This window comes from Alternaria incomplexa (genome assembly GCF_024043165.1).
Source record: "Alternaria incomplexa strain BMP 0042 chromosome Unknown scaffold_14, whole genome shotgun sequence".
In the NCBI taxonomy this organism is placed as follows: Eukaryota; Fungi; Ascomycota; class Dothideomycetes; order Pleosporales; family Pleosporaceae; genus Alternaria; species Alternaria incomplexa.
Window position 1 is genome coordinate 434,464 of NW_026249863.1, and position 24,603 is coordinate 459,066.

Consider the following 24,603-nt stretch of genomic DNA (forward strand, 5'->3'; position numbering starts at 1 on the left):
AAAGAGATAAAGCCATGATACCATATCGAATCCCATCTACAGGCACACATCATGCCCACAACCATCCAATCAAAAAAGAAAGAGGAAAGCACAGTCGCTGACGTCGATGGAGGGTACCCGCTCGACCGCTCGATTGCAACGTAAAGGAAAATAACATCGAAGTGGAAATCCGCTAGTCAGTCTGTCAAAGTCGTAAGAAAAACATGTCGGAACCGAAAACAACCGTCTAGTGCTTGGGGCAGCAGCATACGTGTGGACCACTCTCGATGACCTCCTTGGTGGCTTGGTCTTCGTACTTCTTGAAGTTCTCCATGAAGAGCTTGCCGAGCTTCTCGACTTCGCCCTTGAAGTCGGCGGTGCCGTTCCACGACTTGGCGGGGTTGAGGAGCTCGTCGGGAACGTTGGGGCAGGTCTTGGGGACGGAGAGGCCGAAGGTTTCGTAGGTCTCGTATTCGACGTTGGCGAGCTCGCCTGAGTGGATGGCGTCGAGGATGGCGCGGGTGTACTTGAGGGGGCAGCGCTGTGGGGATGTTAGCATGTGTTATGAATGACCCTTGTTGGGGGAATGTCTTACCTTGCCGCCTGTGGTAGCACCGGCACCGACCCAGCCTGTGTTGAGGAGCCAGGCATTGGCGCCGTGTTGCTGGATCTTCTCCGCGAGCATCTTGGCGTAGCGCATGGGGTGGAGGGCGAGGAAGGGCTGAGCGAAGCAAGAAGAGAAGGTAGCCTGGGGCTCGGTGATACCCTGTTCGGTACCAGCCATCTTCGAAGTGTAACCGGAGATGAAGTGGTACATTGTCTGTTCGGGGCTGAGCTTGGAGATGGGAGGAAGGACACCGCGGGCGTCGCAGGTAAGGAGAACAATGTTCTTGGGGTGACCCTCTGAAATGCAGGGGATCTTGGTGTTCTCAATGTACTCGATGGGGTAGGCGCAGCGGGTGTTCTCGGTCAGGGTGTCGTCGTCGTAGTCAACAACACGGGTTACTGGGTCGAAGACAACGTTCTCCAGAATGGATCCGAAGCGGATGGCGCCGTAGATATCTGGCTCCTTCTCGGCAGAGAGACCGATGCACTTGGCGTAGCAGCCACCCTCGATGTTGAAAACACCAGTGTCGCTCCAGCAGTGCTCGTCGTCACCGATCAAGGCACGCTTGGGGTCGGCAGACAAGGTGGTCTTGCCAGTCCCGGAAAGGCCGAAGAAGACGGTAACATCGCCGTTCTTGATACCCTCGTTTGCGGAAGAGTGAAGAGTCAGGACGTTGTGCTTAACAGGCATCTCGTAGTAGAGCACAGTGAAGATGCTAAAGATGAGTGTACGAAGTCAGTATTTGTCTCACATACAGTTCGTACATGGATATTACTAACCCCTTCTTCATTTCTCCTGCGTACTCAGTACCGAGGATGACCATCTCCTTGTCGGCGAAGTTGAGGGCGACGGATGTTGACGAGGTCATACCGCTGGTGTACCTGTTGGCAGGGAAAGCACCGGCATTATAGATGGTGTAGTCAGGCTCAAAGTGTTCCAGCTCTTCCCTTGAAGGGCGGATCAACATGTTGCGCATGAAGAGAGCATGGTAGGCACGAGCGCAGACGACACGAACGCGAATCCGGTAGCGCTTGTCCCAGCCGGCGAAGCCATCGACGACGTAGATGCGGTTCCTGGTGTTGAGGTAGTCGATGGCACGCTCACGGTTGATACGCCAGACCTGGATGGGATGTCAGCAAGAGCTCAAGATGCGCACGTGATGATATTCCAGATGGATCGATGGAAGTTGATCCGTCATGCAGGCGCGATGCGGGGCAGCCGAGCCCCAGAACCGCGCCACGTGCAGGGATGCGAACTCCTTCGGGTATGCGCCTAGCGTACATGACGTCTGCCGCCAAAATTTCACAAGCCAATACCGCGGTTTGACGTAGACAAAAGTTTAATGCGTAGGAAATGCGGAGAAGACTTACGTCGGCCTTCATCGGCTTGTTTACTGGACCCCACCAGACGTCGTCTTTTGACGAGTCCTCCTCGACGATGCGCTTGTCCGAGGGTGAGCGGCCGGTCTTGGCTCCTGAGTATGCTGAGAGAGCGCCTGAGGCTGTGATGGCTGAGCCGGTCTCGTATACAAGCGCATCTTCGTAGAGAGCGGCGACTGAAGGGTTGGCGATCTAGCATTGTTAGTATTTGAGTTGAGGTTTGTACGCCCAGGTAAGCTTACAATGGCTACACGGTCATAGTCGATGTGTGCCTTGTCGTGGAGGGACTCTTCAATCTCCGTGTGTTCCTTGTTCGGCCTTGAGATAGTTGTTAGTTTTATCCAACTCAATTGACCCCAGGCCTGAGAAAGATGGCACTCACGCGACGCCGGAGGGGTGGAGATTGGTCTTGTTGACGCTTTGGGAAACCATGGTGTAGGATATGAGTGGAGAGATGGAAGAGGAATGGAAATTAGAACGCTGTTGTTTTGACACCTGTTGACGGGCAAAGTCTTGGGCCAAAGGAGCTGGGGATGCAGTTCTAACAACGGGGTCCGAGGCAGCTTTAATACCACTCGAAGCCATTCTGACGACGTCGTCTGCGCTCAGGCTGGCACTGCTGGGCCGGGGACAAGCTAGCGCTACTGTCGCTGATTGGGTAATGGCGCGTGTTTGGGTAGTGGGAGTGCCGGTCGGCTCACGAGGGACGAAAATAACGCGGAGCTGGGCACGAGGGCTGGGTGACTTCGGAAGGAGCGCCCGGCAAGTGTAACCACGACACCCAGCTTTATGGCTGGCAAAGCTTAGGCCGACGACGCGCATGGAATGGCAAATTCTATTCTTCTCTAGCTAGGACTAAGATGAGGTCTGCGGTCACGGTTGTGTCATGGTCGACGACTTTTCGCAGTACCGGAGCCCTCGTGACGACTGTAACAGCTGCGTGAACGGCAATGCGCGCGTCGGTATTGGCTGGAGGGGCTGATCGCACTTACCCCACATTCACGCTCGCTGCAAGCGGTAAAGGCTCAACGACCTTTCGTCATTGTTTCATTGGGCCACATTACGAACATTTCGGCTATAACGACTCTTGGCCTATTTCTCGCCGGACAAGCTGTGCTATTGATCGTAGACCTCGGTATGGTTTAGGAGGGTGACTAGAGCGGCCATGGACGAACAGTACGAAATGCCTCATACCACAATCAGTACATGCGCGTCAATATTGCGCATCGCGATAATCAATAGTCGACAGCATAGCTCGGCCACAGGAGGCGGTGCAAAGATACCACAGTTCCGGTTCCAGCTCGTGTGCAGTTTGCGATCCACACAGACCCCTGCACTATGATGGAACGCCTTTCGGCTTAGTCCTTCGATTTCACGATGCACAAATCAAGGGCCTCGGACGGGCGGCGCTGCCCATCGGAAAAGCTGAGGCATTTCGATGCTTCTCACGATGCCTTGTTAACCCGATACCTGCAAGATTGGGTTTGCATGTGTCAAAGTGCCGAGCATCTCGTGTGAGCGGTCTTGTTAATCGCGCATGGCTCGACAGCTACGACAGAGACCAGCACATCCATGATAACTCCACACGTCAAATGTACAGTGGAAGCTACTGCAGTCTGTACACATGACAGCTGCGCTGTCAAAATTACTATTAAATGCTACACCGCTGGCTATACGGGTGACTATGGTGGACGCTAGAACCAAGCCTGTACGTACAGAGAAACTCTAGCACATGCTCTAGATCCCCAAGAGGCATTTCGCGGGGAATGCACGAGGCGGAAATGAGCCCCACAGTGCGCTGGGATGGGCCGTCCCAAAGCTGCGTCTCCCAGCCTTGCGCGTTCCGGCCGCGGGCAGGCTAGGAGTTTTCCGGAACCCGCGTCTTCGCAGTCGACGTCGAAGCATGTCGCTACACACTGTGCCGAATATCTGCTATCTTTGAAATCTCTGTATCAAGCTGCATCACCGCTCTGCTTTTGCTTTGCCTCTTTCTTTTGTTTGCGCGCGGCCGGGCTGAAGAAAGACTTGATCTGGCGTAGGCCGCCCAAGTACAGCCAAGTGCAGATGAAGACGACGGAAAAGTTAAAGAAAATATACGCCCACATAATGCCGAAGTCACGCCATATGTACTGCGGGAAAACGTTGAAGGATGCCAGGAAGGCTTCTCCAGTTGCGTACTGACAGAACCCACAGTTCCCGTCCGGCTGGGCTTCGACGTAACCCCCTGCTTGCTGCGCGAATTGGCCGGCGTACGTCTGACAGTCTTGGCCAGGTGGGGGTGGAAAGATCGCCATCTCTTTAGTCTCGCATCGGATGGTTTGACCTTGGACGAGTAGCGCAAGGAATCCTTCAAGCAGGTACTTGAAGGGAGTAAGCCAATACATCCAGCTTTGCCTGCGCTCGTAGTTAGTACATATTTCACATCGATCTGTAGATATTCCTTACCAGAACGAGGGTAGCGCATTGTATGGCACGACCACGCCGCAGAAGGATACGATGAACGTAAAGAATAACGGCACAAGTAGCGACGCGAGCAGCTCGTTGGGAGAGAAAGACGCAATAGCCTGTCCAAAGCCCAGGTAGAAGACCTCGAACAGCATAACGAAGAGCCAAACACTAGCCGCGGTATACGTGTCGCGAGGGAAGCCAGGCGGGAAGTACCAGCAGCACCAGTAAATAGTTCCAGCAATGATTCGGTAAGGCAGCTCGCTGAGTATCGTACCCCAAACCATGGCAGTCCAAGAGTAGATCTTAGCACTGCCTTCGCGGGACTCGTAGATGCCGCGCACACTGAGGAAGCGAGGCTGCAGTTGCTGGATCAGGGGAGGTGCGATGGTGAGGGTCATGAAGATGGAGAAGAGTCGGGATTGCATGTCGATTTGGCTGTTTCCGAGGTTCCAGAAGGTGAAGCCGTTGAATAACCCAGTGATTATATGAAGCATGACCATACCTTGAACGTAGGGGGGATCCCGCCAGATGGCTACGAAGCTTCGTTTGACAACTGTAAGCCATTGCTGAGGGTATGGCATGGCGTATTCTCGGTCATCGCGAGCCTCGTCGTTCTTGGATGCATCGCGCCTGCTGGAGGTGATATCCTGGATCTCCTTGCCGAGCTTCTCGTTTTCTGAGCTCTTCTCCCAGACGTCACCCCAATCTTGGCCCTTGTAGTCGGGGTTACCGGCACCAATAGCTTCCAACATGTACTCAGCAGGGTTGGTGTGCGGGGGACATTTGTCGGCGCCATTGGCTTCGAGGTACTTGATGAGGTTCTGGGAGTCGTGGCCTAGATCACCGAAGTAAACTGTACGGCCGCCGGATTTGAGAAGTAATAGCTGGTCGAAGTGCTCGAAGAGGACCGCGCTGGGTTGATGGATCGTGCAGAGGATTGCTTGGCCAGCGTCCGCAAGCTGCAGCCCAGTTAGTCAGTCGTCCTAGAATGTCGAGATTGGTGGACTTACCTTGCGCAAGAAGCGAACAATGTTGAAAGCAGCACCAGAGTCAAGGCCGGAAGTAGGTTCATCAAGGAACATGAGCAGTTCAGGTTTGCTTGCAAGCTCCACGCCAATGGTAAGACGCTTCCTCTGTTCTTGGTTGAGTCCATTTCCAGCTGTACCGATAGCTGCACCAGCAATGTCGCGCATTTCAAGAAGATCGATAATCTTCTCGACGTAGTCGTACTTCTCCTGGATGGGTACTTCCTTCGGTTGCCTCAACCGCGCTGAGAATTGAAGTGCCTCGCGTACTGTCGCTGTAGATTCGTGTACATCCATCTGCTCTGCGAAACCGGTCGAACGCTGGAAGGATTGCGGAAGTGGCTTTCCATCGACCAGGAAGTCTCCACGAACAACGCCAAAGTCAATGCGCTGGGCAAGGGTGTTTAGCAATGTCGTCTTACCGGCACCCGATGCACCCATCAGCGCAGTAAGCTTGCCGGGCCTAACGAAGCCCTGCACGCCCTTGAGTAACGTTCTCTCGCCCTTCTCGTATGGGATAGTGTAGGTAATGTCTTGGAATGTGAAGATTGTCTCGTTCTTTGCCACACCCTCAGCCGTCTTGTCAGAGTCGTCGTTGTCGCTGGAGTGTTTCTCGGTGATCGGCTCGCCATTACCAGCTTCCTCATCCTTGGGTAGGGTCTTGGTCTCCATCTCTTTCTCGACAGTCTTGGGTACTTGACCGCGCTTGTAGATAGTGACAGCTCCTCCACCTTTGTTGGGCTTCTGGATTTCCATACCGAAAGCAGTTAGCGCCACAAAGAAGAGGAAGAAGGCACAGATGAAGCCAAAGTTGCGCCAGAGATGTGATCTGCTGTAGCCAAACGCTGCAGAGATGTAATCCGGACCGGCGACTGTAAGCGATCCAGGCCTGTTGCCTTGGATAGCGCAGGACTGATACTGCTCCTGGGCACCAGGAATTTGTGGCGCGATGAACGGGGGTACACACTGGATCTCGAGGTTGTAGAACTCATTCGCTAGGAGACCTTCGAAGCCGTATTGAATGGGGTTGATCCAACGTAGCCACGAGAACCAGGGATGCATCTTCGCCGGAGGGATCAAATAGCCGGTGTATACGACAAGCGCCTGAATTGCAACACCCGTAATCCGAGTTGCGACGTCCAAGGACCCTACCAAAGCTCCGATAGCTCGGAAGAAGGCGTACATCGTCATCGTGATGATCCAGAGGAAGAGGAGTGAAATGAAGAATTGCGATGCTGTTCGCGAAAGATTGGCCATGAAGTATACAACAATGTCGAAGATGAACACCTGAACCAGGACAAGGGGCATGTCGATTAGAGTTTGCGCAATGGCGTAGGCGGCCGGTCGATAGAAGGAGAAGGTCTTGTGCTTCAGTAGAATGGGTCGGGATTCGAAAGCAGACGTAAGCTCAGCGAGAGCGAGAAGGGCGTTGAAAAGTAGCATGAAGAAGATTACACCACCTCGTGGAAACACGCCCTGTGCAGTGTTTGGAAGATTATAGAACAATGAACCGACGATAAGGGCCTGGAAGAAGATGCCACCCCATTTGCCAATAAGAGATTGCGGATCTCCCACCATGACGCGAAATTGGCGATCGGTACAGGCGACGACTTGAGCTGGGAACGAGATGGTGAAGTTCTTCTTCTTGGTAGCTTTAGTTCGTGCTTGGTGACGTTCTTCAGCCTGCTTCTTGGTCTCCTTGTCGAACTCATCGATCTCGGCCAGGTTGTCATTGGCTTGCTCGCTGCTGGCAAATGCTTCTCCAAAAGCCGCGCCAGTGCGAGGAATGCGATCTTCCCAGCCCTCCTTGATCTGTCGCTCGTGATCATCTGTTACGGACGTCAAGAAGTCACTGGTGGTCCAGCGCTCGGGTTTGACGAAGCCAAGATTCTTGAAATACTCCGCGGCCTTCTCGGTGGGCCCGAAGTAGCAGCAGCGGCCTTCGTGAATTAAAAGAACCTTGTCGAAAAGGTCGTACAACGACTCGCCTGCCTGGTAAAGCGCAACAGCAGTAGAGATCTGAGCCATGTTCGTAAGAGACCGAAGACTCTGAACGTATTCGAGAGCGGTGCTTGCATCGAGACCTTTTGTCGAGTTGTCCCAGGACTGTACCGATGCCTTGGTCACCATGGCCTCCGCGATCGAAACACGCTTCTTCTCACCACCAGACACACCACGAATCAGTTCGTTGCCAACCTTTGTACCCAGGGTATGCTCAATCCAGAAAAGCTTGGTGACTACACGAAGGAACTCGTTGACATAGTCGTTGCGGGACTCGCCTTCCTTTCGTGACTCTTTACCAGGCGTCCTTGTCTTCAAGGCGAACCTGAGTGTGTCTTTGACCTTGAGCGTCGCGTAGTGCAGGTCCTCTTCGGGGTTATATAGCACCTCCGAACGGTACTTCTTGCCCATCTCGTCTGCGTCAGTACCACCATACGAGACATCGCCTGTGATCTCTTCGTAGCCGTATCGTTGGTTGCCGATCATCTTGAGGAACGTTGAGCAACCTGCTCCAGGTCTGCCGAGAACAAGCACCATCTCGCCAGGTCTTATGCAACCAGAAAAGTCGTCGAGAAGGGTGCGGATTGGGGGCTTGCCGCCTGCCTTGCGTGGCCCCTTGGTGAGTAGGTTCTTGAAGAATCTCACGGGGTCTAGGAAAAGACTTCCAACACTCGGCTGCAATGCCGCTCCGATACCCATGCCCTTAACGGTCAAGTGCTTGAAGATTACACCTTGATGTCTCGTCTTCTCCTCTTCTGATGCTTCCTGCCTGGTGTGTCCGAACATCTTTCCCATGAGCTTGTTGATCTCGTCTTCTTCCTCTTGGCTTCGTCCTGTCGCACTAGTAGTTGTCTTGCTGAGGCCATTGGCCTGGCTCGTTCTTCGCCTGGACAACGCGCGGAATAGGTCGTCTTCGGTCATGGGTTTCGAGTTCTTCGACTGGAGGCCGGGCCTCTTGGCGGTTTCGGTACGCTTCTCAGACGGCTCCTCTGCCTCATGCTCTGAGTCTGAAGAATCATCGTGGAGAACTACGTGCTCCTCTACTGGGCCTCCCGATGTCGTCTTCTGCAGGTAGTCGTTGCTTGGAATAGTCTGAGTTGCAGATTCGTGGCTGGACACATTTTCGAAAGCTGAATGTTGTATTGCAGCATCTGAGGAAGGTCGAACATCTGGCGATGGTACCGCCGTGGAATTGCTTGAAGCTGAGAATAGCCCTGAGCCTTCTGCACCGTAGTAGCTCCTGCTGCTGGTGTGTAAGACGTTGGAAATGAAGGTATTGTGCGTACTCGTTTCATTGTTGGTGGCAGACGCGTCTGAAGTAACGTGGGACTGTTGTTGCGACGCGTCTTGTATGTGCTGTTGATCGGAATCCCGGAACGTTCCTGCCTCGTTGGAAGCCATCGCGAAAATCTCCACAGCCTAGGAAGGCAAATGAAAAGTAGTATGCGCTGTGAAACTACTACGAGAATAATCGCTGTCCAATGATCGACGGTAAACAAAGATGGCTAAAAGAAGCCGTTTGCGACGGTCTCAAGGGACTATCCGCGAAAGTTGCGGGCGTTGTGGGGGATCCGAACGGAGGGACAGTACTATAACATAGTTCCCAGTGACAGTCGACTAGAGCGCTTCGCTGCGCGCACGCACTTGTTACGTGCCTCATGTTTGCGACGCGTCGATAGTTCAATGTTGAAGTGGTGATGTCATGTTGATGTTAGATCCCCAGATCGGTAAATCGGAGTTTAGCCTCGCATCCAACCCGAGAGTGATTCGACGCCTCCTTGATCGATGCGCGATCTGGTACATCCGCCATGCGACTTGTGGAGGCGCTAGGTGCCCGCGGGGTGCGGAGAGTTGCTGGTGCGTGGGCGTTGGATGTGTTCAGGTGCGTCAAAAGCATGCGAACGCGCGAAGCGTTCGATATCCGCTTCCTTGTTGTTTCTGCTTTGTCCTGGGTAATGGGTACACTGCATATTACAGCGCCTGAGCACTGATGGGTAATGTCGAAGTCTTGCTTGATGCAAGGGCGTTCCGAGGAGCAATATGTCGTTGCGTCAGGCAAGAGAAGCCAAGCAGTGCTTGTTGTCTCAGCCACTTGGCCTCGCTTCCACTTTCGACCGACGCAGATGTCCACTTTCCTTATCTTGTCTTCATGCCGCGACTCATCGATTGTAATTTCACGAATCCCTTCTGCATTGCTCATGTCGAAGTTTGGTAAACCTAGAAAAGTATTGTTTGGTATGGTTCAAGTCTTGCAACTCCAGGCTTGTCACTCCCCTCCTCGCTTGAGTTCATTTTTCTCTTGAAGAGGTTCAGAAGAGGTTCAGAAGACGAAAAGAAGCCTATTGAAGGGCAACACGATTTCGCGACGGGCTGTGTAGGAGGAAATTTACTCGTAAAAACAAGGAACTTTGCAACCCTACCCTAATCTCTTAGTCTCTCTCCAGCACAATGTAGAAAAAGGCACACTTGACAGCAACTCCTACTTCACCATTCGGATAAATAATGGGAGTCCTACTTTCCATGCAGCAGCATCGTTCCAGGCCCAAAGTCAAGTTGAGAGCCTGGATGTGATTTGACCGGAGACTACCTAGGTACAGCCCTCCGCATCCTTCAAGACGCCGTCACTTCCGGGAGTTCTACACAGATCCTTTCCTCTTTCAGCACTCGCAGTATTAAGACGTGGCGCAACCATGCCAGGCAACCACTATCTGCTGTCAGCAGACGGATGTGTATGAGACCTAAAAAACTTTACAAATCAACACCTCTGCGAAACGCCACAACCTTAGAAGCCTTTCTGTGAACACATCTTATATAGCGCATCAACAGGTGTCTATTCTCGAGTCAATTATCGCGATATGGCACAGACAGGCGGTACATGTCGTCGCGAATCGGCATGGTCTTACAGTGTGAGTATAGGCGGTAAGCCCATACTCGGATCTCATCCAAACAGTAAAGAACATGGTGCAACTCCCCGTCAATACAACAACTACTCTACCTTGACTGACCCACCACATCAGTGCCTGATGCAACCCCATCGAAATCAAGCCTCGACAGTGAGAAATTCGACGATACGGGAGACAGCGAAGACTGGGAGGTTGTCGAACGGCCCATCGCACAACCCACCGTAGAGCCCGCCGTGGAGCCCATCGTAGACGACACAGAACCAGAGGAACCAGGCTACCGTAGAGTACGCAGCCAGTTTACATTCGACGTCGGCTGGGGAAGTTGGAGAACAACTGTATTTAAATGGGATATGAATGCGAGGTTCAAAGAATCGTGATAGGGCGTTTGGATTGGGTTAGGTAGAGATGTTGTAAACGAACCATGGTACGCTACACCAATGTACACCCAATTCATCACCTAGGACCATAGTTCAGCTTACACTGGATATGGTAGTTGAGTCATAGAATTTTCATGTTTTGACAGGTAGACTTTTATCTCGGTTCACTTTTGTACCTCATAGAATCTACGATCATACTCCTCCACGTAGACCAACGATCGATCTACCATTCAGACGACTACCAACACATCAACTACTATCACAACGTCTACCTTCGCGAGGTCTCCCATCCAAGATATCTTCGCAGAAAAAACATGTACACACCGGCGCAACCCTACCAAACCCCAAACTTCAACACAATCCTTAACGACCCCGCAAAACACATCGAAAGGACAAAGATGGCCCATCGAACTTCAACCTCATCCACATCCACATCAGCCTCAACATCGCCAACCTCACCTCCCTCCACAACTTCATCAAGTTCGTCAACTTCAACTTCGTCCTCTAGAAGCAGCACCCCTGCATCCTCAGCATCAACAGGCTCACCTCTCTCCTCGCCTTCATCAACGTCAACGTCAACATCATCCCCCAAATGCAGCATCCCTGTATCTTCAGCACAAAGACCCAAACCAGGGCTACTTTTAGACTTGGAAGGGAGGCTTTGGACGACGTACGCACGGTCCAAGGCTTTTACGAGGTTAGCGCCGCCAGTTTCGAATAACAATGGGATGGAAGGGCTGCAGCGAGGGGAGTATAATAGGATGGGGTAGGGAAGGGTTAGATTGGGGTAAAGAAGGGGTAGTATGGCGGATATCTGGGATGAATTGGATGCATTGATGGATCCACTTGATTGTGAGATGTCTCTGACGAGATAGAACATCTTCAGTCCAGGCTACACATCACACATGAATGCATCGGGTGAGATGATTGTTGTCATGGAAAGGTATTCATTTCGCTTTTGCGCTATCCCTTCCTTCTCTCTTCCAATGTTCTTTTTTGACCGCCGCCAATGCAGCTACACCAGCGCCCATGACAAATCCAGCGCTTGACGCCATAACATCCCTAATCGTAACAAAAGACATGACATTATCTACACATTTTCACTTTCCATACTATCCAAGCTCAACCTCTCCTCGAACGCACATCTACTTGGCGTTCTCAGGGCGGAGGGAGCGGACAGCCTTTCCAGCGCGCCAGATCTCCAGGTCGTCAATCTCCTTGAGCTCCTGGTTGTACTTCTCGCGGTAGTCAGGCTGGCTGTTGTACTCGAGGGAGCGCTTGGTCTCGCTGCCGTTCTCGACGGAGGTGTAGAGGTCGTCGAAGACGGGCTTGAGGGCGGCCTTGAAGCGCTTGCTCCAGTCGATGGCACCGCGGCGGGCAGTGGTGGAGCACGCAGCGTACATATAGTCCATGCCGTTGGCGCCGATCAAGGGGTACAGAGACTGGGTCGCCTCCTCGACGGTCTCGTTGAAGGCTTCAGAGGGGCTGTGGCCGCGCTCACGGAGGACCTCGTATTGCGCGAGGAACATGCCGTGGATTCCGCCCATCAGGCAACCACGCTCGCCGTACAGGTCGGAGTAGACCTCCTTCTCGAAGGTGGTCTCGTACATGTATCCGGAACCGACGGCAACACCGAGGGCGACGGCCTTCTCCTTGGCCTTGCCAGTAACGTCTTGGTAGACGGCGATGGACGAGTTGATACCGCGGCCCTCGCGGAAGAGGGTGCGGACAGTGCGGCCGGAGCCCTTGGGGGCGACGAGGATGACGTCGATGTCGGTGGGGACTTCGACCTTGGTGAGGTCCTTGAAGACGGGGGAGAAACCGTGGGAGAAGTAGAGAGTCTGGGTTTGTTAGTTTCAACTCTTGTCGAATTAATGAGCATTGCTTACCTTGCCCTTGAGCTGGGGCTTGATGGCGGGCCAGGTCTCAGACTGAGCGGCATCTGAGAGAAGGTTCATGACAATGGTGGCCTTGCCAATAGCCTCGTCGATGTCGAACAGGTTCTTTCCGGGAACCCAGCCATCGGCCTCGGCTTCCTTCCACGAAGCACCGTTCTTCCGTACACCGACAATGACGTTAAGGCCGTTGTCGCGCATGTTGAGACCCTGGCCGTGACCCTGAGATCCGTAGCCAATCATGGCCATGGTGTCGTTCTTGAAGTACTCAAGAAGCTTCTCCTTTGGCCAGTCATCACGCTCTGTTTGTTGTCAGCTTTGATCCCGATGCATCGAGAATGGTCAAACTCACCGTAGACGGTCTCCTTGGTTCCGGCAAAGTCAATGGTCTTGACACCACGGGTCTGCTGAAACTGGCTTGTGACAGCCGCGCGGGGAGCAGCCTTCTTAGCACCAGCACTCAGAGCAGACACAAAAGTGCGCTTCTGAGCGGGAGTGGAAGCCAATTGGCGGGCGGTTTGGCGCAGAGCGCGGGTAACAGGTCTTGAAGCCATTGTGAAAGTGTGTGAAAGGGGTATCTTGGGGTCAGAATTGTTTGGCGGGGATATGGGCTTTTAAACACGCTGGGCTCGATCGTCAACCCACCCAGAATTTCGAGTTGGGGAGCTTGGACCAGGCCGATTATCGCTGCCCCAGACCGACCGTTCGCGTCTTTGGCCAATCACCGCACACCGTTAGAGTGCTAGCAGGGGGGCCGGAGGGTCGTCGGGGAGGAATGCGTGTCTCCGAGAGCGGTTCTGATGATATGAGGCATCGCTGGACCCAGTCATAGTGGATAGTGCGTGGCGGCTGATGACTTGGTGAGATTGACCGTAGTCTAAGCGGGCCTATTTACTACAAGGTAACGTTGCGCAGTACGGTTTGCGTATAGCTTCACAGCCTAGGTAGAGGGATACAGATTCGGTCTGGCTGTGACGCCATCTTCAAGCAAACATCGCAGTCACAGTAGAGTATCACGAATTGGCAAAACCATCTTTGTGCGCAAATGTGCAGTCATATTGTATGAGATCTTGAAAGACTATCTTGCGCCCGTATGATACCCATGCACCCTCTACATGATGCGCCAGACCATACATGCAATCGCTAATGTATTGACATGTTCACCTTCAATCTTCTCCCATGCATCAACCCCGTCCTGCAATAAGCCCGTGGCTCGGTCTCATGTCATTGTGATGCATCCGTCCGTGGGGGGGCATTTCGAAGGACTGCTGCGTGAAAGCTTGTGTTGTTCTGATCCTATGCGACAGAGCTCATTTGAGCACGCGATCGAAGTTCTGTCCCTTGACTGTGCCGCCGCCGAGCGATGCGCGCACGTTGCGCTTGAAGCCCTCTCGGTTCTGCTTGAGGTCTTCGGCAGCCTCTTTGTTCAGCGGGTCCGACGCGTTCGGCTCGAGGAAGAGAAACTGTGATCTGTCAGTATGCCATTCCATATCTTGCAACCCTGTAACGTACCTGTAGACCAACAACAACCGCATTCAAGTTCAATACTGGTTTCCAGTCCTCTCGCAGAATGTTCAGGCAGACGTTGCCCTCAAGGTCGATGTTCGGATGGTAGATCTTCTGTGTGCACTTGACTTTTGGCGGGTCGTGAGGGAAGTTCTGGTTGATCTTGAAGTCGAATCTGAAGCGTCCACCTTTATACATTCCCTCGTCAGGGTCGATCGTGAGCTCGAAGTTTAGGATATCGTCGGGGTTGGGAAAGTGTGTCTTCATCGTTGTGCCGAGAGATAGTTCCTCGAGATCTGTGTCGCGTTAGCTTTGCGAGGGACATGGTATGTAGTCGAGAGATGACGGTACCTTTTTGTGTTCGCAGCTGGGCTGGGGTGACCTTCTTCTTCTTGCTCGACGCAGCTTGTGCAGCCTCATCCTGCTGCTGCTGTTTCTTCTACAAGATTGTTAGCCGTCATGTATTACCACGCGACACTAGAATTCCAAAGACCTACCATAGACCATATTTTCATCATCTTGGCGGTATTGTATGCGGCGTCCGGGCTATTGCCTGTGTAGATATAACCGCGTTGGTGTGCTGGAATGCGCGCGCGTGAGGGTCGTGGGGCAAACGGCGAGAGGTAGAGGACTAGGTGGCGGTTGGGTGATAGGGAGAGGCTAGTGGAGAAGGCGGCGAGTGCGAGGGCCTGCGAAAGTACAAATGCCGAACAAAAGAAGGGCTAGAGATATTATACGTGAGGGTGAGGATAAGTTGGGCAGACTGCCACGATCCTCGGGCGTCCGTGCTGCGACGTGGGGTCCAAACACGGTTTCTCGGTGATGCCCACTTTACGGCTTAGTCACCCATGGTTTTCAGCCTTCCATCTACCTAGGTACAGACTCACGATACTCGTACGTACAGTCGAAACATAGTCACAGCAGCCATGACAGCTGTACGAGACGCGTTACATTTTCCAGCTTCGGATAGCCAGCACATAGAAGGCTACCTACCTCATGACCCGCCTACATCGCCCCGATCCCACCAACATGTTTCTAAGCCTTTCGTTACATTAACCTTCGCTACTTCGCTCGACAGCCAATTAGCTATCGCGCCCGGCGTGCAGACAGCGTTATCTGGCCCGCAATCCAAGGCCATGACCCATTTCCTGAGATCAAGACACGATGCTATTCTGATCGGAGCGGGGACAGCCATTGCCGACAACCCATCATTAAATTGCCGAATCGAAGGCGTCGGCGGCTATGGTGGAGAAGGGCTCGTTGGACAACCAAGGCCAGTCGTTGTTGATCCCCACGGACGCTGGCAATTCAGCGAAGCAAGCAAGGTGATAAGATTAGCCAAGGAGGGAAAGGGAAAAGCACCTTACATCGTGACCTGCGTGGAGCCGTCCAATACTCAACGAAAGATACTCGAAAGCGTAGGTGGCCAGTTCTTGGTTCTGGGACTTTCTCCTGAAGACATTGCTGCATCCGGTTCGTCGTGGCATATCATCCTCGATGCTTTGGCGCACCGAGGTATAAAGAGTGTGATGATTGAAGGTGGCGGTTTTGTCATCAATGATATACTGGGACCTGGTCCCGCCTACTCGCTGGTCGACTCGGTAATCGTCACGATTGCTCCTACGTGGCTAGGAAGAGGCGGTGTACAGGTGTGTCCGGATGGCGGCTCAGAACGACTGCCCATCACAAGATTGAAAGACACGAGATGGATCCCGCTAGGTGAAGATGTCGTGCTCTGTGGGCGACCAAATACAACGCTTCGATAGGATAGGTAGGAGTTTAGATAGTAAGCAAGTCCTAGCAATTCTTGCTCTAGCTTATCCATGGCAGCTCGTCGGATACTGTGCCTTGAAACAACTCCTTGACACTATCTTCCAAGTCTTTGAAATGCTTGGCTGCCTTGCTGGCGTCCCATCCGCGTAACTGTCTCTTCCCACCTAGAAGATCTCCGGTACCCATGGGGTCATTCTCCCACGCCGCATATCCGTTCTCTTCTTCCCCACGAAGCGTGCTCTGTAATGCGTCGTTTGCCATCGGCGGATCTATACCCTGCACCAGGATGCGCTCTTTCGGCCATCGGATAGTCGGAGCATGTAGTTCGAGGAACCGCTTCGACTTGAAAGCATGCGTGATTACCCGAATCTGTTTCGGATAGTTGCCAGTAGCCTTCCTGAACAGGAGGATGCTGAATAGCAGATTCTGGAATGAATCCGTCGCTTGTTCCTCTAGTAATATATATCCTTTGTTGTATAGTCTGCGTATTTGGTCAAAAAATTGTCTCGAAGTGAGCCTTGCTGTTTGCTTCTGGTTCATTCACTGTCCTCAGATGACGAGTTTTGGAATTACGACAAGTATACAGGGTGCTCACCTATGAGTTCGTCCCCCACCCCTGTGACCTTCTGCTAACTCTTCTGCGAGCGCTGCATGGTAGTATGAGCGTGCCTCGGTTTTCAGAGACTCCGCTCGTTTAGTAGCCCCGCCACTGAGGACAAGAATGCTTGAAGGTGGATGCTCTGCGTCCGTTCCGACGGTCAAAGCATCGATACCAGCTTTGATATGGGCCAAGAACGTCTCATGCTCGCCTGGCTTGCCTGTCGCTTCGTCTGATTTTTGGAAAGGCGCTAGCAACCAATGCGGCTCGTAGTGAGGACTACACAGTGGGAAGTTGGACTCATCGGCGTTCGGAGTGAAAATGGCGTGGCAGCAGACAATGATGAGGTTCTCCGCGCTGGGATAACTTGGTGACGGTATTGCGTGATCAGGATGAACAAAGTCCGGATTCTCAGGTGTTCGCCATTGAGTTGTATTGACGTGACCTTCGGCTATTGGAGATGTGGTCGCCGTTGACGGTGGTGAAGCACCAGACTTGGATTTGGGCAGATCCACTAATGGTGCGGCTGAGGCCATGGCGGCTCGTACCGCTTAGTGGATATGCGGGTCGAAGAGGAACTGTGTAGAGCTTCGTAGGTGATTCGCGAACAAGATGTTCAATTGTTGTAGTTACAACTATTGCGACTATTATTTCGATGCGGGGCAGTAGCAGCGGGTATGACGCCAGCCAAGCGGGTTAAGTAATAAGGTGTTGTTTTTCGAGCATGAGGAAGACTACACGAGTGGTGTGGATGCACATGGAGAATACAAGTTTTCGTTTTGTTGAGGCGCTGGTGACGGAAGGTGCGGCCTGCTCCTCCCCGCGCGATAAGATGCAAAGAGGCAGAAGCGTTCGCCATCTTCGCCGCGAAAGAAGCGATTTGAGGGGACGTTTCTATCGCTACCTGAGTTGGAAGGAACTTCGCAGCCCTGGTGGTATCATGGATGTAAGAAGTGGCTGTAGCACGTGATGCGATGACTGGGGGGAGCTGCGCAGACTGTTGCTCAGCATAGGCCAGCCTGTTGTTTGCATATTATCGTGCACATATGCAAGAAAGCCAATAACGCAGGACTGTATTCAACCAAGGATCGTGGTGGAAGATCTGACTTTCGACGTCGTCTCAGAACATATGTGGTACCGACGCCGATGCCAAGCTGTCAGCGAGATCGAGTATGTGGCGGTTGAGATGTGAGACCCAGCAGAGATGAAGGGTCCTGGGTCCAGGAACAACTTTCCAACGGCGGCCCACAGCGACGGATAGGAGACTCACCATAGGCCTGGACCCTGTCACCGCACCGCCATCACGCGAACCCGGCAGCCAAACGCAGCACTGCAATAACGCTGGCAAAACGGCAGGCAAAAACGACGTGGCAAGGTTTGTAGTGGTGGCATGGGAACGGCCCTATTTAGAAATCAATCGCTCCGACTACAGGTTCGTATACAGGTCGGTAGGCTGGGTCACAGTAGCGATGCATGCAACCCTTTGCAGAGAACTAGGAGATCTCTCTGAGTGGATCCGCCTGCGGAGCAACCTTGAAAGCTGGCTGACGTCGGCCGTGCGACCCCTAGCTTGAGACAGAGACGCGCAGCCGTGCAGAAGGGCATTTTGAGCATTTCAGCCACTCGACGGCAACGGGCGTTGTATGCACGTCGTAGGAGTAGTCTGCGCAGGGCGAGTCAGGCAGTCTACATGACAGTATCATAGTATGCCGGCGATAGCGATGTTGGTAGACTTTGGTGAGGCTGAGCAAGCAAGCGTCCAGGGCCTGTCTAATTTTAGCAGGTCGTGGCCGGCTAGCGCCACACTGACAGACGACGGAGACTTCATGTGCTTCGGTCGTGTGCTTCACCGCCAGCAGGTTTTGCGGTTGCCGTCGAATTCAAGTAGAAGCGATCGCCCGTTCTTGAAGCGTCTCCACGAATGCATTCTTGTTAAAGGAGTGCCCAGCTGCATCCGAAACGCGCAGCTTACACGGCGACGACGAATAGAAGCTGGCTAAGCCGTGTTTCAGAGACGGCGGTTTTCCTAGCGCACCTTCCCCCATCCCACCACAAGGGGTATAGCGCGCGTCCCTTCAGCTTTCTCAGCCCTGAAGCGCCCCAGACATTCCATCCACCTTTATCAAGCGACACCCCGAGTTGTGCGCTGCCGCCTTTCTGACATCTCAACCGTTTATACCCCTACCGCCTATTCCTTTTTCCCTTCAACACCGCCATCTGCAGCGCCGGCCCGTGGACTGCAGCACGTCATGGCGTACAACAATAACCAAGGTTATAACCTTGGAGACCCGAACACCGGCGTAGGCGCCCCTGATGATATGGCGGAAGGCACGACATACTGACAGCGTCCGCAGTACGACCGCACCCACGATGAGGAGGAAGTAGGCCGCTCGCTGCTGCACGAGAACCCTACCGGCGCCCACCCGGACCCTTTCTACGGCAACCCTGAGGTCCGCCCGCACTCCACCTACAGCTTGACCGAGTCCTACGCGACCGACAAGCCAACACAATACCCCGGCGAGGCCCACGCGGGCACTTCCTACTCGGCGTCCGGTGGCTACGACGCGCAGGGCGACTTTGGTGCTCCCCAGCGGGCCCCATCACCATACCAGAGGAGCGAGACCAGCTCGACCGAAGCATGGAGGCAGCGACAGCAGCCCGGCGGAGGTGCCGCCGGTGGCCTTAAGCGTGGTATGACCCGTAAGGTCAAGCTCGTCCAGGGTTCCGTTCTGAGTGCCGACTACCCCGTCCCCTCTGCCATCCAGAACGCCATTCAGGCCAAGTACCGCAATGACCTCGAGAGCGGTAGCGAGGAGTTTACCCACATGCGCTGTAAGTCCCACGTTCTGTATTTCCCCTTCAGGTCTGACAGCCGCTAGACACTGCTGCGACATGCGACCCCAACGACTTCACCCTCAAGAACGGTTACAATCTGCGTCCGGCCATGTACAACCGCCACACCGAGCTGCTCATTGCCATCACCTACTACAACGAAGACAAGGTTCTCACTGCCCGTACTCTGCACGGTGTCATGCAGAACATCCGCGACATTGTCAACCTCAAGAAGTCCGAGTTCTGGAACAAGGGCGGTCCGGCCTGGCAGAAGATTGTCGTGTGCTTGGTTTTCGACGGTATCGACCCCTGCGACAAGGGTACTCTCGATCTGCTCGCCACCGTCGGTATTTACCAGGACGGTGTCATGAAGAAGGACATTGACGGAAACGAGACTGTTGCTCACATCGTAAGTATTGATCAAATTCTAGTCTATAAGTAATTTACTAACAAGTCAGTTCGAATACACCACGCAACTTTCCGTTACGCCCAACCAGCAGCTCATTCGCCCCCACGATGACAGCGCCAGCACACTTCCCCCCGTTCAGATGATGTTCTGCTTGAAGCAGAAGAACAGCAAGAAGATCAACTCCCACAGGTGGCTCTTCACTGCTATCGGTCGCATCCTGAACCCCGAAGTCTGCATTCTGCTCGATGCTGGTACAAAGCCCGGTCCCAAGTCCCTTCTTGCCCTCTGGGAAGGTTTCTACAACGACAAGGATCTCGGTGGTGCTTGCGGTGAGATTCACGCTATGTTAGGAAAGGGCTGGAAGAACCTCCTCAACCCCCTTGTAGCCGCCCAAAACTTCGAGTACAAGATCAGTAACATTCTCGACAAGCCGCTGGAATCCTCCTTCGGATACGTCTCTGTGTTGCCTGGTGCTTTCTCGGCCTACCGATACCGTGCTATCATGGGCCGACCGCTCGAGCAGTACTTCCACGGTGACCACACACTCGCCAAGATCCTCGGAAAGAAGGGTATTGAGGGTATGAACATTTTCAAGAAGAACATGTTCTTGGCCGAAGATCGTATTCTGTGTTTCGAGCTTGTCGCCAAGGCTGGATCCAAGTGGCATCTCACCTACATCAAGGCCTCCAAGGGTGAAACCGATGTGCCTGAGGGTGCTGCCGAGTTCATCGGTCAGCGTCGTCGTTGGTTGAACGGTTCCTTCGCTGCCGGTATCTACTCCCTGCTCCACTTCGGCCGCATGTACAAGAGTGGCCACAACCTCGTCCGCATGTTCTTCCTGCACATTCAAATGTTGTACAACGTCTTCCAGACTATCATGGCCTGGTTCTCCCTGGCTTCCTTCTGGCTTACCACCGTCGTTATCATGAGTCTTGTCGGCACCAAAACCGATAACCGAGACGCCTGGCCCTTCGGAAACACTGTCACGCCCATCTTCAACGTCATCGTCACCTATCTCTACCTCGCATTCCTGGTCCTACAGTTCATTTTGGCCTTTGGTAATCGTCCAAAGGGTTCCAAGTGGTCTTACCTGGTCTCCTTCTGCGTCTTCGGTCTCATCCAGTTCTACATTGTTATCCTGTCCATCTACCTCGTTGTTCAGGCTTTCACGAACCCGTCCTCGCAGAAACTCGATACTTCATCACCGGAAGCATTCGCCTCGTCCTTCTTCTCGTCGAGCGGTGTCGGTATTATCATTATCGCTCTTGCGGCTACCTTCGGTCTTTACTACGTCGCCTCATTCCTTTACATGGACCCATGGCACATGTTCACCTCGTTCCCGCAGTATCTGCTTATCATGTCCTCCTATGTCAACATCCTCAACGTCTACGCCTTCTCCAACTGGCACGATGTCTCTTGGGGTACCAAGGGTTCCGACAAGGCAGATGCACTTCCCTCAGCGAAGACGGAGAAGGGAGCCGACGGCAAGCACAACGTTATCGAGGAGCCGGATCTGCCACAAGCCGATATTGACAGTCAGTTCGAAGCTACCGTCAAGCGCGCTCTCGCTCCTTACGTACCACCTGTCGAGAGCGACGAGAAGACTCTGGAGGACTCTTATAAGTCTTTCCGTACCCATTTGTGCACAGCCTGGATTGGTTCAAACGCCACACTTGCGGTTGTCATTACCCAGGACAACTTCGACCGCTTCGGTTTCTCTGTAAGTTACTTGAAGTTCTTATCTCGATCATTTTACTAACTCAATTACAGTCAAGCGCCTCCGGCAGAACCGCGCATTTCTTCCAGGCCCTTCTTTGGGCTACCGCTGCGCTCGCCATTGTCCGTTTCGCCGGATGCTTGTGGTTCCTTGGTCGCACTGGTCTCTTCTTCTGCGTGAGGAAGAGGTAGAAACACCAAACCCAACCAACAAACTCATCCTTCGCGGCACAGCAGCCACCTTTTGCTAATCAATCATGTTGGCGTTACCCGGTGTCTTGGACCTCAGCGCAAGCTAAGGAGGCTATACGTGGTCTTTCTATGACTCTTTGTCATGTACAAAAAAATCACCTCTGCACATCTATGATGCGGATTGGCAAGATCATGACCTGCTTGTACTATCTGTGTGTTCTCTAGCTATAACGGACAATATTTGAAATGTCTGGGCGCCTATCTGAATCGGATTGGGGAATGGAGGAAGATATACCGATTATCACATTTGCACGATTAGCTTGGCTTGCGGGTCTTTTTTTGCTAGATTGAATACTAGATTATGTTTCAAATATCATTTGCGTGTGGCTCATGCTTATGTGCTGCTCAGACCTACGCCCCTACCTTTAGCTTTTGACACTCCGATTACTCATACTTTGTCGGCCAAGGCTGTGACTAGGGTTTGTATGGTAAGTCACATAACGTCTCTATATCCTGCCCAGCTAACTGATCTAGACGGAATCATATGCATTTGCTAGCCTGTCGCATATCTACTTAAGCTTAATATACCACTCCCCATCCTTCTGCTGCCCTCTCCCAGCATCCAGTACAGGTACATCACCCCACAATTCACTATAACTCAACCCCGTGTACCGCTCCTCTCTATCACTCGTCCTAGCCAGAGCGAAGACTGCGCTGCCAAACTCAGAAGCTGGTTGTCCACTCGTATTCGGCGCGATGCTCAACTCGTTCCGGATGGTAGGTATAAGTGTGCGCTGCCACATCAAATTCGTATTCGCATCCGGTTTCAGGACTTCCGCATACATTTTTGTCGTTGGAGAATCGGTGCTGTTTGAATCGAGGGCAGCGATGCCGCTGGCGCCGGCGTTGGAGCAGATGAGTGTTGAGTGCTGTGTTGTTACCGTGCCTTGCGGGAAAGATGCATTGGTTCGGCTTGCTTGGATGGAGAACTCAGAGCTATGTGCGTGTGCTGATAAGGCTTCACCGTACTTATCGCCGCGGCCTTGGATCGCAAAGCCACCTTGGACGGCCTGGATATTGATAACACTAGACCCGTTGTTGGTGAGGCGGTGCCAGCGGATGTACCAATCTGGCCAGCGCGAGCAAGGAGCTACGATGTGTGTTTGTACCGTTATATCGGCGTCGGCCCAGGGCTTCCAAGTGCTCGTCAGGCACGGTATATCTTCTATAAATTCGTCGTTGCGCATCAGTTGTGCAGTAGCAAAGCGATGGTTTGTGACCTTCCATGGTACGCGCCACGTCTCGCCACCGTCTTTACTCACCGCGAGTGTACTGTCTGGAGCGATTTGCTGTATCAGCGGACCAGTAGGCACGCTGAAACCAAAGTGCGATGAGTAAGCATATTTTCCATACTTGGCTTCTGTAGCTTTGAGCGGCCAAGGACAGAATTGGCCCATGGAGAGGAGGAAATGGTGGTTTGGCTGGTTGGAGAGGATATGCATAGCCGGTTTAACTGGCATAACTTCCACATCTGCACTGGGTAAAGGCTTCTCCTCCGCAGTCCAGAACGGGTGATTTTTCCGCAGTCCTAGCGCTAGGAAAGATTTCATAGCCCAGTAAGGAGATTGCGGGCTGTTGTAGTCTTCGCTCATGTACATGTTGGGGTAGGTAAAGCCTATTGTCAACGTGCCGTCGACGTTGAACATGTCCTCTTTCTTGCTCCACCAGCGGAAGTGCCGGAGTAAAAGTCCTTTGATCACGCCCCAGTCGTTGAGTGGTTCGGGAAGTTCGACCTCTGCGAAAGCAACGGCGGACCAGAATCCAGCGAATGCAAAACGGTATGTTAGACTGCGGCCGAAGGGTATAGCGGCACCTAGTGTGCGTTGGTTAGTGTTGGGTGCCTGCGGTAGGTGTTCAACATACCATTGGTGTCGAAGTACCGCCAGAACGACACTGCAAATTCCTTCGCTCTACCCCGAAACCTCTCACACCGCTCTGGATCCAGATCCTGTGCCATTTTCGCATAGATAAGCTGCGAGAACTGGATTGCAAAGCTGCCGGAATAGTAATCTGCCTGTCGTCCCTCATCGCTCCAGATACCATCTGCTGCCCAGCCGTCCCCTCGGTAGAACTGCTCCATGAGATCCAAATCCGCTTTCATCGCATCGAGTACATGCTCTTTCGGTACGCCGCAGACTTTGATCAATGCTAAATTTGTCATGACGCGGAACCACAGCCAATTTGTCGTGGGGAAGTCTTTGCCATTGATAGTCCCCAGCCACATCGTGATATTCCTCTTCGCTTCTTCCGACTGCGAATGGAACATGGTCTCTGGAGCTGATAGTAGCGCGAACGAGATGATCTCCATTTCCACCATTCGTTGGTCACGTAGCACGACTGGACCCCAGTACTCTTCGTGGTGTGGGTTGGTACCATTGGCCAGGCCTATGGCGTATGGTCCGATAAGCTCTTCGTACTCGTCTTTAGACACGATGTTCGAGTGCATCAGCGCGCCGACTGCCCATAGCGGCCGGGCGTATCCTTCAAGCTGGGCGGCGACATCGTCGAAATGGGTGCCGGTTGACAATGGGAGTTTGATTCGGGCGCCATGGGGTGATTGATATGGCTTCAGTGCGCGAAGGAGTGCTATTGATGCGGTTTTGAAGTCGGCGTGGGTCTTGAACGGGTTGTTTGAGAAGCCGTCTAGCGGAGGCATAGTGTCCTGAGCGTCATCAAGAGCTTAGACTGCGTGAAGATGCAGAGCCTGAGAGTTCTTTCAGACTGAGGCTGTGCGTTTGTGCCTCTACATGTTCCGTAGTCTCCTGTGTCCAGTGCTATGGCGTGACCCCCTGTGGGCGGTACCTTCCAGTGGGTGCAAAAGACAGTTCGTGCCTCTTTACATCCAAGCTTCAATAGGTAGCGCATCCGAAAGCTATGTCGGTACCGCGTATCGCCATAGGTTC

General features: G+C 53.1%; 7 protein-coding genes across 7 annotated transcripts; 1 reads left to right on the forward strand and 6 right to left on the reverse strand.

Annotated features, from left to right (window-relative positions):
* Positions 1-226: 226 nt before the first annotated feature.
* J4E90_008871 (uncharacterized protein) lies at positions 227-2,550 on the reverse strand (the record flags this gene model as incomplete). The annotated part of the gene is made up of 6 exons (XM_051438393.1): positions 227-520; positions 575-1,301; positions 1,366-1,706; positions 1,957-2,157; positions 2,208-2,283; positions 2,348-2,550. 6 exons carry the CDS (start codon positions 2,548-2,550, stop codon positions 227-229), a joined length of 1,842 nt encoding a protein of 613 aa, XP_051287703.1.
* Positions 2,551-3,917: 1,367 nt separating this feature from the next.
* On the reverse strand, positions 3,918-8,840 carry J4E90_008872 (uncharacterized protein; the record flags this gene model as incomplete). The annotated part of the gene is made up of 3 exons (XM_051438394.1): positions 3,918-4,359; positions 4,411-5,372; positions 5,424-8,840. 3 exons carry the CDS (start codon positions 8,838-8,840, stop codon positions 3,918-3,920), a joined length of 4,821 nt encoding a protein of 1,606 aa, XP_051287704.1.
* A 3,024-nt stretch (positions 8,841-11,864) lies between these two features.
* Positions 11,865-13,168, reverse strand: ILV2_2 (Acetolactate synthase, mitochondrial; the record flags this gene model as incomplete). The annotated part of the gene is made up of 3 exons (XM_051438395.1): positions 11,865-12,560; positions 12,609-12,916; positions 12,967-13,168. The coding sequence occupies 3 exons, from the start codon at positions 13,166-13,168 to the stop codon at positions 11,865-11,867; spliced, it is 1,206 nt and encodes a 401-aa protein (XP_051287705.1).
* Positions 13,169-13,924: 756 nt separating this feature from the next.
* UBC12 (NEDD8-conjugating protein ubc12) lies at positions 13,925-14,638 on the reverse strand (the record flags this gene model as incomplete). Its single annotated transcript, XM_051438396.1, has 4 exons — positions 13,925-14,077; positions 14,127-14,416; positions 14,472-14,559; positions 14,618-14,638. 4 exons carry the CDS (start codon positions 14,636-14,638, stop codon positions 13,925-13,927), a joined length of 552 nt encoding a protein of 183 aa, XP_051287706.1.
* Positions 14,639-15,932: 1,294 nt separating this feature from the next.
* Positions 15,933-17,027, reverse strand: J4E90_008875 (uncharacterized protein; the record flags this gene model as incomplete). The annotated part of the gene is made up of 2 exons (XM_051438397.1): positions 15,933-16,374; positions 16,489-17,027. The coding sequence occupies 2 exons, from the start codon at positions 17,025-17,027 to the stop codon at positions 15,933-15,935; spliced, it is 981 nt and encodes a 326-aa protein (XP_051287707.1).
* A 1,713-nt stretch (positions 17,028-18,740) lies between these two features.
* J4E90_008876 (uncharacterized protein) lies at positions 18,741-21,640 on the forward strand (the record flags this gene model as incomplete). The annotated part of the gene is made up of 5 exons (XM_051438398.1): positions 18,741-18,791; positions 18,846-19,323; positions 19,371-19,732; positions 19,782-21,452; positions 21,503-21,640. 5 exons carry the CDS (start codon positions 18,741-18,743, stop codon positions 21,638-21,640), a joined length of 2,700 nt encoding a protein of 899 aa, XP_051287708.1.
* A 569-nt stretch (positions 21,641-22,209) lies between these two features.
* J4E90_008877 (uncharacterized protein) lies at positions 22,210-24,356 on the reverse strand (the record flags this gene model as incomplete). Its single annotated transcript, XM_051438399.1, has 2 exons — positions 22,210-23,513; positions 23,564-24,356. 2 exons carry the CDS (start codon positions 24,354-24,356, stop codon positions 22,210-22,212), a joined length of 2,097 nt encoding a protein of 698 aa, XP_051287709.1.
* Positions 24,357-24,603: the final 247 nt, after the last annotated feature.